Here is an 18,668-nt window from a genome sequence, read left to right as displayed (position 1 = left end):
CAGTAGGACATGCCATACTAGAATTCCTAAAGTGCCTCCAGGCCGCCAACTCAGAAAGTTTGGGGAGCTCTGAATTAGAAAACCCATATTAGTAGGTTAAATTCACATGTCATGTTAATATGTGTAGTTACAAAGTTTGGATTTTGTGTGATGCATAACCCTTGCTATTGTTACTTAATAGCCAGTTGAAACTAACATACTATTATTGCCAGGTCAATTGTTTCATCTACATTTCTGTCTTGAAATTTTTAAAATTAGTTCAAAAGATCACTGAATCCATTTGGGAAGGAAAATGTAAATTTTACAATAGCAATAACTTAGTTTTATGGCAAAAATAGATTGACTAAATCTAGATAAAAAGGGAACATATTTGGATACAGAAATCCAACAGTGAAGATAAAGCTTGCTATCTAATGATCTAGTGTCATTTATCTAATGATAGTGTCATTTATCAGGGCTTTGTGTACTTCAAAAATGATTCAGAAGAAATGTTTTGCACTTCATAGGAGCATAGCATTTCTCTGATATTTTTAGGCCTCCACAAAAACCTAAAAAGATACTGTTGCTTTAAACAATTAAATCATTAAACTAAACTTCATTAAAGTCATTAAAGTTTTAACGTTTTTTTCAAGGTAGGCATAGGCCTTACATATACATAGACACTGGACACTTCATCTAGCAATATAATTTAAAATGTGGTTAATTATAAAAAACGTCACTTAAGTTCTCCTTATGCCATTATTTATAATAAAAAGTACTATACCATCTCACTAAAACATTGCTTTAAATTGTGGGCAATAGCAAAGTTGTAATTAAAAGACAAATCAATTAAACATTACCAAAATAATACTAGCTATAGATTAAATACAATTTCAGCAGCATCAGTTAACATGCCCAACCCAGCATGAAGAAAAAAAATGCTGCCAGCAGCAGGATATATTATTTTCTTTTGTCAGGAATCTCCATGTTCTGGGAATAGCTTTCTAAGTGTTCCTCAGATAATAGGAAGGCAGAAAGAAAAGTCCCTTTCATAAGGTTCATATGAGAAAATATAGTATTTCAAATAATCTGGTGTTAGTTCATGTAGGTTATTATTTATTATAACCTGTACGTAACTGTGCCCATAAATAGAAAGGCAGACAATGAAGTAGTTATAACAAGGAAGTCATATGCTTTTTACAACTGACCCTAATCAGTATTTTGGCTGTCCAATCAAGAACTGCTGAAATTTCCCTGAGAGAATAGATTAAAATCTTTATCTGTGCAAATATGCTGCTGGCTATACCGAAATCTAATGGCAGAAAGTGAAGAAGAACTAAAGAGCCTCTTGTTGCGGGTGAAGAAGGAGAGTGCAAAACTTGGGTTGAAACTAAACATTAAGAAAACCAAGATCATGGCATCTGGCCCTCTCAATTCCTGGCAAATAGATGGGGAAGAAATGGAGGTAGTGACAGATTTTATTTTCCTGGGCTCCAAGATCACTGCAGATAGGGACTGTAGCCAAGAAATTAAAAGACGCTTGCTCCTTGGGAGGAAAGCCATGGCAAATCTAGATAGCACACTAAAAAGCAGAGACATCACCCTGTCAACAAAAGTGCGTATAGTCAAGGCTATGGTCTTCCCAGTTGCAATGTATGGCAGTGAAAGCTGGACCATAAGAAAGGCTGAGTGCCAAAGAATTGAAGCCTTTGAACTATGGTGCTGGAGAAGACTCCTGCGAGTTCCTTGGACTGCAAGGCGATCAAACCGGTCAGTCCTAGAGGAGATCAACCCTGACTGCTCTTTAGAAGGCCAGATCCTGAAGCTAAAACTCAAATACTTTGGCCACCTAATGAGAAGGAAGGACTCACTGGAGAAGAGCCTAATGCTGGGAAAGATTGAGGGCAATAGAAGAAGGGGACGACAGAGAATGAGGTGGCTGGATGGAGTCACTGAAGCAGTAGGCGTGAGCTTACATGGACTCCAGAAGATGGTAGAGGACAGGAAGGCCTGGAGGAACATTGTCCATAGGGTCGCGATGGGTCGGACACGACTTCGCAACTAACAACAACAATACTGAAATCTGGATACAAAGATCCAAGGATTTAAATTTATGAATAAATCCAAGCTGCAATTCAAACGATGTAGGTCAGAATTGTCCAGCTAAGAAAAAAATAAATTATCTTTTTATATGTTAGGCATTTTCTTTTGTGCATTCAATTGTATGTGCTCATTCAGTTTGCTACTGTCAGCCCTTCAAGGTGGGGCAGAACAGGAACTATTAGAACTCTATGTCATTGGTTATAATAATATTTAATACCTGACACAAGTTTCTCCCTGCCCGCTTTTGTACCCAAGAAAATCAGGGCAGGAAAATCGTGAGGTTTTTTTTTTCTCAGCCCAATCTTTCTCAGGGTTGACCTGGTATTTACATAACCACCCTCACATTCTTTCTTAAAGAACATCTTTGTATTCTTCTACACCACCTCTCCTATCAGATTTATTCTACTCTCCTAACTGTGAAGGATAGGAAGGTCCTATAGAAACCAAATACAGAACAAACTCTTGCTCCCCACATTTGCTTGGCAGTTCTTCAAGACCACTAGACAAGTCTTGCAGCTTAGGGTCAGACAGCATTGGAAAGTGCTTGGACTTGGAAACAAGCGTTGAATAGAACAGCATTCCCCAACCTTTCCGGGCTGGTGGCCCAGTGTGAGGCAGGAGAGGGGGGAAGAGGGGATGGTTTTGTGCAAGAGGAAGCCATCGCACGCACACACACAGCTTCATCTGTGTGAGCGGCGGCATGCGAAAACCTGCCACTCACATGGGCCAGTTGCAAATAGGCCACATCATGATAGTGGGCCATGGCCCACAGGTTGGGAACCCCCAGAATAGAGAATAATGATACTTTCAGCTCTGCCAGATAGGCCAGGACAAAACAACACAAGAGCTACAGAAACTCAACTGGATAGGGTATTTTAATAGAACTTTGAAATCCCCAAACTCTACCCCCCCTTTTATACCAAAGAGAATCAAAACAAAGTAATCTTGAATATTTTTCTTGTCACTTCCTCTGTATATCAGACTGTACTTCTTAATGAACCATTTAAAAGAACATGAATTGGTTCTGTGACAAATATTTCAAAACATGTAATGCATTTTTCTCTTTAATAACCGATAATCAGTTCCAAAGTTGTAAGAAATTTAATCTAATTTTATAGCAAATAGAAAAAAGATATACTGACTGCACATTGGTTCACTGTGAAATATACAAAAGTTACTACAAACTGAAGACTGCTCAGTGATGAAATGGTTTCCATTCTCCTTTTAATGAAACTGGAAAGAACAGCAAACCAAAATATGAATGTTGTATTTACTATAATTCATCACTCAAAAGCAATTATGAATAATAGAAATGTTTCATTAAGCACTATAAATAAATACTATTCCTTTTAATTGTGACTTGTGAAACTGGATTTTTCTGAATGTTTAAAGAGGAAACAAAGCCATTCTAGTTTGATATGCTCTAACCTGCGATGATTATTAAAAGATTCTGAAATACCATAGGCTTTACTTTATTTTTGTTTTTCCAACATTGTGGTTAATGCAATGTTTATGAAGGTGACACAATCTCAGAAAACAGACATTCAAAACAGCATAAGATTAAATTTAATGCTGCAGGCATTATAAAGCATTTACATGCCTCACATATTTTCATAACAACATTATTTCTTTTTCAGCTAAATTGTTGACAATGTTCCATAAGAAATCTGTACAATTCCAAATGTAAATATAATAAAAATTGTAGTACTATTTCTTCTATTTCACCATTTATTTTCACAGCTAAGTATGATTACTAAAACAATAATCAAATGCTTATTGCTAATATTAATTGTAAATCCAATGAACTGCAAAAACACTATTTACAAGCTAAGTTGGTCAATAAGTCCCAAATCTCATAAGAAATAAGTTCTCATCCTCACTTTGTATAGATCTAATAAATCTCAGGTGGTCTTGTACCTTCTTCAATCAAAAACAAAAGTCCCCTTCTCCTCTTGCCCAAATCCTTTTTCAATATGGAGAACTGCCTCTGAGCATTCATCAGAAATCAATGAATGAAAAAGTCTAGTGGATTTTGCCAGCAGTGAGAAGCCTTATCATGACAAGATCACATCAGTTGTCAGGTCTAATTAGCTTAATGCATTGTCCTTTTCATATTAAATGGAGAAATTTAAGCTAGTTCCTTTTTTACACTTGACTGTGGATTTAAATTCAAAACACAAAACACAGTAGACTGTAGAAGATTCCAGAAGTGAAATTACCAAAATCACACAAAATATCGCACTCTTACAAAATGTTGGTTGTTATTTTATGTTACTTTATTTTACTTTGTTTATTTCTGTCTTAACTATGAAACTCACTCGAGGATGCCAAAATTCCAGGTTTAAAAATACAAATCAACTTGAAAATACATATACTTTTAATATGCCATTTGCCACATACCCCATTTTCTGTACGTTTCTCCACAGGGATAGAGATTCCATTTCTATGATTTTGAGTCTGACGTCCTGGGGAAAACACAATTATAACATTTAGGTTTCCCATTTAATAGTTATTTTTAGCATTAGTATACATTTAGACAATTTAAATATAATGCCCAACCTTGTGTGTGGATTTGGCCAGCACAATTTTAGGTGCTGAAGAGGACAGTAAAATGTTTTCTATCTTTTTAGGTATACAGAGGTTTGTTTTTCTACATCTCAATAGAACCTCAGTTCAATAACAACTAAAGAACCACTGGAATTGACATTATCTGAGTTATAATTTCTATGTTGTTTTCCACAATTATACAGCTAAGATGGTAAAGTGGTAAAGCGTTTATTCACTATAACCTTTCCACAAAAACTATCACCACTGCTGCTAATTTCAATGTTTTTCACATGCAGCAACCCCATGATCACATGATTAAAATTTGCTATCTTGACAACTGGCATATATTTATAATGATTGTATTGACATGGTTCATATGATCACCTTTTGTGATCTTCTGACAAGCAAAGTCAATGGGGAAGCAAGATTCACTTAACAATCGTGTTACTAACTTAACTGTAGTGATTCACTTAACAAATGTGGCAAAAAAGGTCATAGCATGGGCCAAAATTGACTTAATAACTGTCTTGCTTAGCAACAGAAAGTTTGGACTCAATTGTGGTCAAAAGTTGAGGATTACCTACATACCTATTTGTAAACTACACCAACCGCCATACCATTTTATTCACAGAAGAGAATGTCAAAACTCTATTAAGCCTGAGTTTCCACCAGGCACTGTGAAGAATTCACTGCCCAGTCTTTTCTATGTATCAACTTGCTTGCCATGATTGCTTTATCTTCATGAAGAGTAACAGTATGCCTAAGATTATAAAAACAAGCCGCTGACCTAAACAGCCAGACTTTTGTTCAAATGCAATCTCTGATAATTTTGTAAATTAAAAAAGTGGGAGCTGGTATGGTGGCAATGGACCAAGGGATTGGAAAGCCAGTGGAGCCCCGTTGACATTTCCCTGGCTGGCAACCAAGTGAGATTGGGTCCGGGGGTGCCACCCCATTATGGAGGCTCCTTGGTGAGCATGAAGTAAAGCTCAGTGGTGCTGTGGATATGCTGCTTTTGCTCTAACTGTGGAACAGACACCAGAGGACTCAGTAGCACAGTAGAATGAGCAGAAATAAATTAGCAGATTAGCTAGTTGGTTCTGCTGCCCCAGAGAATATAAACACAGGCTCAACTGGCACAGGATGAGGAAGTGATGGTGGTTATGGGGTTCTGTTCATTACAGTCCCCGGTGGAGTAGAGGGTTCACATGACCAGGTGGTTTATGGGAGTGAGAGCAGGAGCAAGGCAGTGAAACTGTGGGAGGACTGCCATGTGTCTTGCAACTGCTGCTCAGGTGGCCACATGTAAAATAGCCATTTCAGTAGATTCCCTTGCCTGTCTAGGAATACCTGGGACTGAAGTTGCTGACACACAAAATTAAGAACATTTGTATGAACCAGGGGTTTTATAAGATTTGGTAGCTGGAGGTGCGGGTTATGCCTAGTTGTCTTGCTACCCTCATATGGGAGATAAGAATGGGTTGGAGGTGCTGCCTTTCAGTCCTTTTTGGAGGATGGCTTCTTTGCTGCTTGGGTAACAGCAGCAGGTAGGGGAGTAAAAGAGGATAGTTTGGTTTAGGATACTGTAGAGTTTTGTGAAGGAAGGCATTGTTAAGATGGTTGGATAGAGGACCTGGTCAGGTGGGTGTAGTGAGTGCCATAACCTGAACAGAACTTGTTTTGTCTTTATTGTTTAGGCTGGATGTGGATGGCTTCCAGTGCCTTATGGATGGGAGCTCGGATAGGGAAGAAAAGCAAGACAGGGAGAGAGGGGAGATAATAGGGGAGGGCACTGCAATCATGATGGCATCGGGAATATGAACAAGAGACAGGGGGCAGGGCTCTTTTGGAGAAGGTTGCTGTGTTTAATACCAGCACAGTGTTCTGGCCTCCTGTGCTCAGCTTCAAGACCTGGTTTCCAAAGCTTTGGTGGTTCAGGTCTCCATCTGTTGCTGCTTAATGCCAGGCTGACCTGCAACAAAGCTCACTTCATCCACAATCTGACTGTGGATGAGAGAACCAGCCTGGTTTGTATCATCAATACCTGGAAGGGCAATGTAGGGGGGTATCCCCTCTCTGAAATGTGCCCTACTGAGTTTCAAGTGTAGTATCAGTTGTGACTCCAGGCACAGGTGGCTGTGGTGGTTATTTGTGAGTCTTTGGTGGCCTCTAGTATGCCTTTTCATTTAATGTATTTATGAAGAAATGTATGAGAAATGGTTGTGACATTGAAGTGTGTCATGTTGTATATAGTCTGTTGTGAACAATGTAGAAAGAAGCAACAATTGCTGTGCACAATGTTTATGTTAAGCAGACATGAAAATTGGTGTATCACAAGACACATAAAAGTTAAATGAAATGGGAATAATGGGTACTTAAGAAGCACGTGTGATAAAACAAGAAAATATAAAATCAGATATGAAGAGGTGTTGGATGAATGTGGACTGAACACAAAATGAACCACAAATTTGATAGAAGTTGCAGCTTCTTGTCTTGTAATAATACTGGGAATGGCTAGTTTAGTGACAGTGTTGAAAAGAAGAATGACTAGAAATAAGAAATATTTTAATTTATAGATGAGTTAAGAATAAAAGTTTTAAAAACACAACTGCAAAGAAGATGAAATACAGCAAGGAAACAATTTTTTTATTTATTAAACTTATTTGCTACTCATCTTATCACAGGTAAGTAAATAATACTGGTTTGAAAGAGGGGTCAAAGAGGCCATCTATATCAAAATTGAATAGCCCTCTCTCAACAGAGGGGGAGGGATACGACATCATCTATGTCCAGTCTACAACACAGTCCTTTCAAGAGTTTCAAGAAGGCTACACCCATTTGCACTACTCAGGTGACCCTGATGACACAGATAAACCTCCAGCTGGCCTCAATGAATCTAAAAGAATGCAAATGACCAACTGTCTGCAAGGAGTATAAATCCTTACATTCCCCACCATCCAGTCAGAGCTGAAGACGTTTCTTGGATGAGTAGCAAAATGTCTTCAAAGAAAAACAAGAAAGTCCAGTTGCCTCATGAAAAAGCATCTTTGGGATAAATTATACTTACAGATTAAAATTCAGAGATTGATAAAGGAGAATATTTAATGTTGTTCAGTGTTCAGTTTCATTTGTCGGAACCATGACAGACAGGTCCCTAGTACTCTTTGAGTTTAGTTGTTTTCTTGAAGATGGTTCATTATTCAAACTAGGTAACAATATCAGTGTCAGTCCTGACTAGATTACTAACACTGATGATGATACCTAGTTTAGGTAATGAAACATCTGCAAGAAAACAACCAAGCTCAGAGGGCACCAAAGAGCCCTCAAAATTTAGAGAACAGAACAATAACAATAAATGAATAATAAGGTTCAGGGGGGGAATATAGATGGCTTTCAATTCTAGTAGTAACTGATGCAAGACTGGTTCTTATTTTTTCTTTATTTCTGGTATGATGTCCAAATATGTGGGGGTGCAGAAAAGGATTTCCATTCTAAATTGATACACAATCTCTACCTTTATACAGAGTACACACTTCTCTTTCAAATTAAGAGTTCTTCTTGATATATTAAATCAAAAGTTCAAAAAGCACTTACTAATTTTTGAGGTTGTTTCTTAATACTACTGATTTTGCAATTCTTAATTTAAATCCTCAGACTGATGGAATAGGGAAATATACTTCTGTTATGTCCCAAGGGTACAGTCCTAGTGGATTAGGAGCCGTAGTGGTACAGTCATTAGAATACAGTACTGCAGGCTAACTCATTGCTCACTCCAGGAGTTCGATTCTGAAAGGCTCAAGGTTGACTCAGCCTTCCATCCTTCCGAGGTCAATAAAATGAGGACCCATGTTGGGGGCAATATGCTGACTCTGTAAACTGCTTAGAGAGGGCTGTAAAGCACCATGAAGCAGTATACAAGTCTAAGTGCTATTGCTATTATACATTTGCTGAAAAGTTTGAACAGTTGACTGAACATTGAATAATTTCTGTGTTCAAGTAAGTTAGATATTTTGAAATGGATCATAGCTTCTTAACTATTTGATCTTAGATCTTATTAGTTACTTTTTGATTCTTTTTCCTTCCATGTAATGTCTAATTATCAGTTATTTTCTTATAAAAGCATACTTAAAACTTACTCCTTCAGTTATTCTGAAATCTTCAGTCCTAGTATTGGATTTTTAACGGTAGTGTGTGTTATGTATAATTTCCAGAAGAAGAACCCACTCTTTCCTATTTACTTTTGATGTCTAAATTTGCCATTATCCCCTAAAGCAAAATGAAGGCTTTTATCTGTATATTTTAAAAGTCCTGCTTCTCCATTCCTTTTTCTAACTAAGAAAAAAAAACTTAGCTGCTTTTAAGTAAAACATGTTACTGAGACAGAAATAGCTTGTCTAGGGCCTAAAAGTACTAAAAGTATTGGAAATCCACAAGCTGGCAATTGAAAACAAAATGAAAAGCTTTTAGATAAGCATCCTTAGGACTGTAGACTAAACAAATTTAAATCAGGATTATATGTAGTGTTTTAGACCTATAATTACACTGTGGGCCAAAGGTATCAGGTGGCAAAATAAGATTCTAAATATAGAATACATAAAAGTACAATGTTCACTCCCAAAAAGAATGAGAGATTTTTACAAACCCACAAGGAAAATGTCATAAAGCAAAGCTAAATATTTTAACCATTATTTTCCAGCACTAGTAAATCCTGATATTGTTTCACAGTGGTAAATACAAGGTGGATTATTTTCATTTAAAGTATTTACTCCAAGTTTTTCACAATTAAACATTAGAAATTCACTTGTAAGAATTAAAATCAACTTTACAGTTCTAGGAAAATGTACTTGTACTCTCTTGAATTTTCTTATCTTTGCCACTGAATATTATTATAAGTTTAATGTGAGTCCTAATAATATACGGTATAAATTGAATGACTGGAGAAATAATACCAATATTTGATATTTGTTTCATATATTTCATAAACTAATAAGTCATTCATTATACAATGTGAAAATATAATCTAAGAATTTAAGTAATCTTAAATTAAAAGTAATCTAATTGCTGTTTGAGTCAAACAACTGAATAGGTATACAGCATATAATTAATGAATCAATTTCCCCTTAGGTTCAGAAACTGGTCTCATCACCTTCAGCTGCAATAACTAAGAACAAACATTTATTGTAATTTGTCATCAGCAGTGCTTTTTTTGTAAAAGAAAAAGGTGCCGGAACTCACACATGTCATACAATCCACCTTGCCTACCCTACAAAGTTCCATCCAAAAAAGGTGCCGAAACTCCGTTCTGAGCGTTCTATGACAAAAAAAGCCCTGGTCATCAGTATCTCACATCATTATATAGGAATGTTTGCCCAATCCTCACACAGAAGGATAGGAAGCATGGAATATATCTTTAAGGATCATTATCTATAGAAATACCTGCAAATAACCTTTACCTACAGAATTAGTTAAAAGTCAGCTATGCTGGCACATTTAATTTAAACTGATAAAAGTTGGGGCACATAAAAATTATAACCATGATATAGCAACAAACCTAGAATGAAAGAGTACATACCCTGTTCAGTGCTTTCTGTTGGGGATTCTTCATGTCGGAGAAAAAATTTCACTTCCTCTCTACGAGGTCCCCATTTTTGTAGATGGTCATACATCATGTGATCAAAGGGTATGTGTCGTTCTGAATACAGAATCAAATGTCATTCATTAGAGCAATTCACTGGCAATTTACTTAAAATAAGAATAAACAAGTATATAAAATAAGATATATGTTTTATTTTCCTGTCATTTCCCTCCCCCCATCAAAATTATAATATTCTAGGGTCTAATGGATAACCTAATTCTTTCTTCCTCCGAATTACAGAGTAACCTTTTTGGAAAAATTTACAAATTGAAATTATATAATCTCTAAAAATAATGACAGTAATGCTGAACTGGACTGTAGCTTGCACAAGACTGTAGCTTCATGTAATTCATTCCCATGTTTATATTTTTAAAATATTATTATTAGATTTATATCCCACCTTTTCATTCAGGAGTTCAAGGTAATGTATACAGCACTCTTTCATCCAGTTTTTGCCCAATATTAGCATACTGTGTGATAGGCTGAAGTAAAAGGGAATAAACTGGCCCAATCATTCAGTGACCTTCTGAATGCCATAAATATTTTACTCTTTCACAAGCCAGTACATTAGAAACTAACAATGAAGGACTAGCGTCTCAGTTTTGGAATCACTCCCAACACTTTTAACAACTACACCATACAGTACTGGATCTCATATTTTGCAACCAAACAATTATAAATAGGACTTTAGTCACTATCACTCTAGAAACAATTACATTCAAACAATTTGCAAGCCACCACATTCCACAGAGCCAAGTCAGCCTAACACAAAAGCAAACGAGATATTACACCTCTATTTTGCTATCTGACAAAACAAGTCTTGATGAAAATATGAAATAATACTAAGTAATGCAATGATTTAAAGAATGTCACTAAGGTGTAATATCCCCTTGTTTCTTAACTCCTAAATATTTTTGTTCTTTACCAGTTTTTTAGGATCATGCCAGTTTACTATGTTTACCCACTGCTAATTTATGATAATCAAGATAATCATATCTTTTTTACCTTTTACCAAGAACAAGCAGGCAGAAACCTCTTCCATTCAGAATATGCCATCAGAATTCTATTAAGAAGTATAGGTTTAAGGCTAAATATGCACATTTAACTCTATTCAGGTTCAAGCTAAAAGTATGCCATCTACACAAGTACAGTAATGGTATTGTGCTAGATTGCTGTGAAAATTTAAAGAGAAGGAAGTAGTAGAATACTGTGGAGTTCCATTTGTCTTTTGTGGAACCTAAGATTTACATGAAACAAATGAGAGAAGTTATCTTGAACTCCGGGCTGTTGTATTATCTATCTATCTATCTATCTATCTATCTATCTATCTATCTATCTATCTATCCATCCATCAAACACCTCTACTCGTTTGCCACATCTTGCTCCCTGGACAACTATAAAACTCTGTAATTAGAAAAAAACCTCAATCTCTGTGGAAACAGAGGTGACAGAAATGCCTTTACCTAGCTGCTGCAGCCTACTTAACTATAACAAAACTAGGCTACTGAAATGTTTATTTATTTATTTATTATTGGGACTTATATGCCGCCCTATCTCCCGAAGGACTCGGGGCAGCTAACAACAATAAAATACAACAATACAAAAGTTAAAAAGAATTAAATTAACAGCCCCAATAGAATAAATTAAAATTGGAGTTAAAAATTAGAAAACATTTTAAAATCCCTGTCATCAGTCCAGGTCAGCCTGATGGAAAAGAAGTGTTTTAAGGCCGCGGCAAAAGGACCGGAGATCCGGGGCCATCCAGAGCTCAAGCGGAAGTTGGTTCCATAGGGCTGGCGCTCCCACAGAGAAGGCCCTCCCCCTGGGGGTCGCCAGCCGACATTGTCTAGCCGACGGTACCCTGAAGAGGCTCTGTGTGAGCGTACTGGGCGATGGGAGATCGTTCCCGGCAGCAGACGGTCCTGTAAATATCCCGGGCCTAAGCCATGTAGGGCTTTAAAGGTAAGTACCAGCACCTTAAATCTCACCCGGAGGACAACCGGTAACCAATGCAGCTCACGCAGGAGGGGTGTAATATGGGAGTATCGGGATGCTCCCATCACTACCCGCGCATATATGTGCTTAATTTAAGAAGCTATAGCAACTTCACTGATGCATAATATAGCTGTTTTAGTTCTTCTCAAACTAGATACAGTTCCTGTTTATTAACTGCATGATTTGCCAATTTTGGAGCTAAATTCAAAGCGCAGTCCTTTAAGGCCAAGTTCCCCCAAATTGGATCCAGATTTATTAAAATTCTACAAAATCCACATGGATGTGTGATTTATAATAATCTCCTCCAATCATACCTGACTAGCTTCTAAGATCAGGTAAGCATCACTAGGACAAATACCTCGAACTGGCTCTAGCTAAGGAATGTTATTTGAGTGTAGATAATTGCACCTATCTAATATTTCTTTTAGAGGTCTTTTAAACAGATAACTGTTTTCCCTAGTTCTTAAGCATTGTAGTGTTTACTGTTCTTAAACTTTGTGGTATATACTATAGATTAATTTATTCAGACTTTTTATACTGCTAACTATGTAATGGATATTTTAAAGCTCTCATTTTCAAAATGGATTTAAATATATGGATTCTATTTAGTAAATATAATACATATATGAATATGTATTTTGATTGATTTATGCTGTAATTCATTATTATAAAGATATAACTGGAAATGAAACACTTTCATAGTTTACTGATCTGCTGATTTTTCATACGACTATGAATCTCCACATAGTCTGGAAAAAAATGTATAGTTTCAGCCTAAACTGTGGATAATGCACAGTCACAAAGTAATGTTTCTTTTAAACTGTTGTTGAAAATCAGTTGATAAATGATAATGCTTGACATAATGCAGCAGAGACAAATATGGAAGCCCAAAGTATTGCTTACCATTTCCACGCCACACTTCAGAAAGATGGCAGCTACCTTCACCAGGTTCTTTGCAAAATTCCACCACATCTCGACAGGTTGTTTCAGGAGTAATTGGTACTTCAGTCAAAATTTGTTCATTATTGCTCAGGAACACAGTCAATATCATCTGAAAAACAGGAAACCACTGTACAATATAGATCAAAACTTTTTACATCATGTAGTCTGATCTGTATAATTTGGTGCACTGTCCTGAGACAATGAGTTTTTAAACTACAGAACAAGGGCCCCTTTATAAAATTCAGCAAACATTCACTGAAAAATGAAACAGAATAAAGATATGCCCAAAGATCAACAGAGTTAATAAAAGAAATTACAACTCGCATCTCTTTTCAAATAATAATGTTCTGGTGACATGTTATATTTGGTTACAATAGATTGGAAAGAAATAAAAGAATGTTATGCTCACAGATTGGCAATCAGAATACAAGCCAGCAAAAACAATACATCTGATTTTCAATCAACGTCAATTTAAGCAGTGCATCCCATTTAATCAAGAAGCCATAATATACAGTAGTTTTTTTATTATAGGTTATATTGTTAAATTGCAATGAGACCTTAGATAAATGTGCTTGGATCTACAGAATGAGTGGAACAAATCCATTCCCTAGCAGTCATCCAGTAATATTATCACCACTAATAAAAGAACATCGGTTTCAAAGGGAACTTGGAGTTATTCCTGAGACTTTGGTGCACAATTTGGTTGCAGCCTTACTTGCAGGCTGGAATGGAGCACACAAGGACCTTGGGATAGGATGGCACCTATATGGACACTTTGTGAACATGGATCCTATAGGGCCCCCAGTTTACGGCAGAGCTCCAGGTAATGAAACAACACAAGAAACACCTAGAGCATTGTTGGAAGAAGAGAAGGGATGAAGCCTTTGTTAGGACTTAGCTTGTGGCAGTAAGAGCAGTGAAGTACACTTACTTCTGCAGCTGCAGATGATCTAAGACTTTTACAGTGGTCTATTATCCAAAATGTTCATTACAACTAAGCTGACAAAATGTAAAAAAACCACATCCAACATTTTTAAAAAATATTTTAAGATGACCCTAAACAAATTTGTTTATCTATTACAATAGGCAACTTTTTATATAATTTCGTCTTCCTAGGAAATGATAAAACAATGCATTTTTAGTTAGAAGAACTGTGATCAATTATGTCTGTTAGTTGGAAAAATGTGGCTCAATAAAATTGTATTGTGATAAAGCATACAACCTATTTAACGCCCGTCTCTTTTTGTTCAGCAACAGCAGTTTTGCTAAAAGAGAGAAGTAACTAGAAGTGTCTAGCTGCAATATATAGACTCAGACTTACAAAATGTAAGCAAAGAGAAATATGAAGTACAAATAATAAATTAAGAACAATTGCACAATGCAATGATCATGTAAAATGCCCTTAAGGGTATTTTTATGAGAGATATAAAAAATGGCTTTCGCTTTGAAATGTATCATGAGACTGCATTAAAACTTTAGGCAGACATTTTAAGATTTAATGAGTAAGCTAGACAATTCAAATTTATTATTTTATCTACAAATTCAGGTAATGCAAGAGTCATTTAACTGTTGTTAGTAAAAATAACCTAAGGCATGACTTTGTAAATTACAACTGTAAGGTCAGATTATGGAAACTAATCTTCTAAAACTCTCTGACTATAAAGTAGCCTTTATTCTTTGTAAAATACCAGGACACAATCAGTAAAATAATATACAGGTGCCAAGGCCACCAGAGAATTCTCCAGACATGCATTATTTAAATGCAATAAATAAAATAGCTGAAAAATGAATTTTCTACACATAGGTATTAAAGCCAAAAAACCTATTTTCTAAGAAACAGCAAAAACCTGTTTTATAAGCAGAATGCATTTAATTATGAAATATTATAAATATGTAGAAAAGTATGCCACTTTTCAAAAATCTCTAATGCCCTTATATTTGTAACATAATTTTTAATTTGTAAGCTAGTATCTACAAGACAATGTGATTGTAACAATATTCTGAAAATATTACTTTAAAAAACCTCAAGCACAAATTCAGGTACAAACAGTAAATTTCTAAACATGAAAACATTACTGTCTGTAGTACATAATAATTGCAAACCGCCCCAATTGTTGTGAGAGCATCATTATAATGGAAAAAGTTGTTTTCATTCTCACCTGTTTTTTCATTACTTTGTTTACTTTTCTGTTTCTCTGACTTATGCTGTTCCTGTTGTGTTGCCAATTTTTGTCTTTTGATAAGTTTAAGAGGCTTTGAAGAATCATTCTTAAAGGGTTCCTCATATGTAAACCACAGAAAAAAAAGATTTTTTTAAAAAAATATATACAGTGAAATCTAGAATCTAAAATAGTCCCTGTGCATAGGCTGCAGTGAGAATCTACTTAAATGGGCATCTTCTGGATGCCTAGTAAATGAATACAAGAGATAATGACGTGTGAAGATAAGCTAGGCTAGTGAAGCAAGACAGAGCCTAGTGACAGCAGATAGTGTGGATTGGGTTTCACCTAATTAGGTAAGTTTAAAAGAAGAATTCACTTAATCAAACGTGTAGTATTAACCACTGAGTCAGTTTAAGAAATGCATGTCAAAATAATGAGAGAATTTAAAGTTGTCATTGAATTAAACAGAAAATAATGAAGTTTTAATACAGTTACAGAAGACAGGCTTAAGATACAGGAGGATCTGGACAGACTTGAACACTGGGTGCTATCTAACAAAATGAAATTCAATGGTGAAAAAAGTAAGGTTCTACATTTAGGCAGGAAAAATCAAATGCACAGGTATAGGATAGGTGGTTGTTGTTGTTGTTAGCTGCGAAGTCGTGTCCAACCCATCGCGACCCTATGGTCAATGTTCCTCCAGGCCTTCCTGTCCTCTACCATATTCTGGAGTCCATTTAAGCTCACACCTACTGCTTCAGTGACTCCATCCAACCACCTCATTCTCTGTCGTCCCCTTCTTCTCTTGCCCTCAATCTTTCCCAGCATTGGGTTCTTCTCCAGTGAATCCTTCCTTCTCATTAGGTGGCCAAAGTATTTGAGTTTTAGCTTCAGGATCTGGCCTTGTAAAGAGCAGTCAGGGTTGATCTCCTCTAGGACTGACCGGTTTGATCACCTTGCAGTCCAAGGGACTTGCAGGAGTCTTCTCCAGCACCATAGCTCAAAGGCCTCAATTCTTTGGCGCTTGGCCTTTCTTATGGTCCAACTTTCACTGCCATACATTGCAACTGGGAAGACCATAGCCTTGACAATACGTACTTTTGTTGACAGGGTGATGTCTCTGCTTTTTAGTGTGCTGTCTAGATTTGTCATGGCTTTTTTCCCGAGGAGCAAGCATCTTTTAATTTCTTGGCTACAGTCTCCATCTGCAGTGATCTTGGAGCCCAGGAAAATAAAATCTGCCACTACCTCCATTTCTTCCCCATCTATTTGCCAGGAATTGAGAGGGCCGGATGCCATGATCTTGGTTTTCTTAATGTTAAGTTTCAACCCAAGTTTTGCACTCTCCTTCTTCACCCGCAACAAGAGGCTCTTTAGTTCTTCTTCACTTTCTGCCATTAGAGTGGTATCATCTGCATATCTTAGGTTGTTGATATTTCTTCCGGCAATCTTAATTCCAACTTTTGATTCATTTAGCCCTGCCTTTCTCATGATGTGCTCTGCATATAAGTTAAATAGGCAGGGCGACAGTATACAGCCTTGCCGGACTCCTTTCCCAATTTTGAACCAATCAGTGGTTCCGTGTCCAGTTCTCACTGTTGCTTCTTGGCCCACATATAGGTTTCTCAAGAGACAAATAAGATGGTCTGGTACACCTATCTCTTTAAGGACTTGCCACAGTTTGTTATGATCCACACAATCAAAGGCTTTAGCATAGTCAATGAAGCAGAAGTAGATGTTTTTCTGGAACTCTCTAGCTTTCTCCATGATCCAGCGTATGTTGGCAATTTGATCTCTAGTTCCTCTGCCTCTTCGAAATCCTGCCTGTACTTCTGGTAGTTCTCGATCCACATACTGCTGGAGTCTAGCTTGTAGGATTTTAAGCATAACTTTACTAGCATGAGAAATGAGTGCAATGGTGCGATAGTTTGAACATTCTTTGGCACTGCCTTTCTTTGGAATTGGAATGTAAACTGATCTTTTCCAATCCTGTGGCCACTGTTGAGTTTTCCAAATTTGCTGGCAAATTGAGTGTAGCACTTTTACTGCATCGTCTTTTAAGATTTTGAATAGCTCAGCTATCACCTCCACTAGCTTTGTTGTTGTTCAGCTTTTCTAAGGCCCACTTCACTTCACATTCTAGGATGTCTGGCTCGAGGTCAATGACCCCCTCATTGTGATTATCAGGGATGTTAAGCTCATTCTTGTATAGTTCTTCTGTGTAATTTTGCCACCTCTTCTTAATCTCTTCTGCCTCTGTTAGGTCCCTGCCGTTTTGGTCCTTTATCATGCCCATTTTTGCATTAAACGTTAACCCTTTTTAGAAATTTCCAGGTCCTGATGCCAGATTGTTCTTATTTTAGAAATCCTTTCTATTATTTTTTATTTTATAACACAGAAAAAAAATTATTGTCCAATTTCAGGCTTCAACTGGATGGGCTGCAGTATCATCAGTATGCTGATGATACCCACTAATATAATCTCCACATTTAGGTCAATCAAAATAGAGCTGGAAGTGACCTTGGAGGTCTTCTAGTTCAACCCACTGCTCAAGCAGGGCACCCTATACCAGAGGTGTCAAACTCGCAATGTCACGTGATGCGTCGTTATGTATCGTGACTTTTTTGCCACTGCTGGCAATAGGGTGGCTGTGGTTTCACTATGATGCATCCAGCCTGCGGGCCCTGCCCTATACCATTTCAGATAGGTGGCTGTCCAGTCTTTTCTTAAAAACTTCCAGTGATGAAGCACCTACAACTTCTGAAGGCAAGCTGTTCCACTGGTTAATTATTCTCACTGTTAGAAAGTTTCTCCTTAATTCCAGGTTGCTTCTCTCCTTGATTAGTTTTTATTTGTTGTTTCTTATCTTGCCTTCTGGTGTTTTGTGGCAGCCCCTCAAATATGGAATAATGCTTTTATGTTGCCCCCTAGTCCTTCTTTTCTCTAGACTGGCCATATCCAATTTGTGCAACTGTTCTTCATATGTTTTTGTTTCCAGGCCCTTAATCATCTTAGTTGTTCTTCTTTGCACTTTTTCCAAAGTCTCAACATCTTTTTTGTGATGTGGTGACCAAAACTGGATACAATATTCCACATGTGGTCTTACTAAGGCTTTATAAAGCTGTACTAATACTTCATATGATTTTGATTCTATGCCTCTGTTTATACAACCAAGGATTGTATTAGCTTTTTTGGCTGCTGCCTCAAACTGCTGCTTCATGTTTAAGTGATCGACCATTAAGACTCCAAGGTCCCTCTCACAGTTACTGTTTTTGAGTCAGGTTTCACCTAATCTGTACTTGTAA

General features: G+C 36.8%; 1 protein-coding gene across 2 annotated transcripts in view; it reads right to left on the bottom strand.

The window, feature by feature from the left end:
• Nucleotides 1-18,668, bottom strand: part of PPP1R13B (protein phosphatase 1 regulatory subunit 13B) — a 70,354-nt gene that overhangs the window by 25,525 nt on the left and 26,161 nt on the right. For both annotated transcript variants that reach the window (XM_081338675.1, XM_081338676.1), the window contains exons 2-4: nt 13,163-13,310; nt 10,202-10,321; nt 4,483-4,547 (exon numbers count right to left, since the gene is read on the bottom strand). In XM_081338675.1, coding sequence (XP_081194801.1) covers nt 4,483-4,547; nt 10,202-10,321; nt 13,163-13,310 — 333 coding nt within the window. The remainder of the gene's footprint in view (nt 1-4,482; nt 4,548-10,201; nt 10,322-13,162; nt 13,311-18,668) is intronic.

Source organism: Vipera berus (assembly GCF_964194415.1).
Source record: "Vipera berus genome assembly, chromosome: 1".
Lineage (NCBI taxonomy): Eukaryota > Metazoa > Chordata > Lepidosauria > Squamata > Viperidae > Vipera > Vipera berus.
This window is presented reverse-complemented; position numbering and strand designations above follow the sequence as displayed.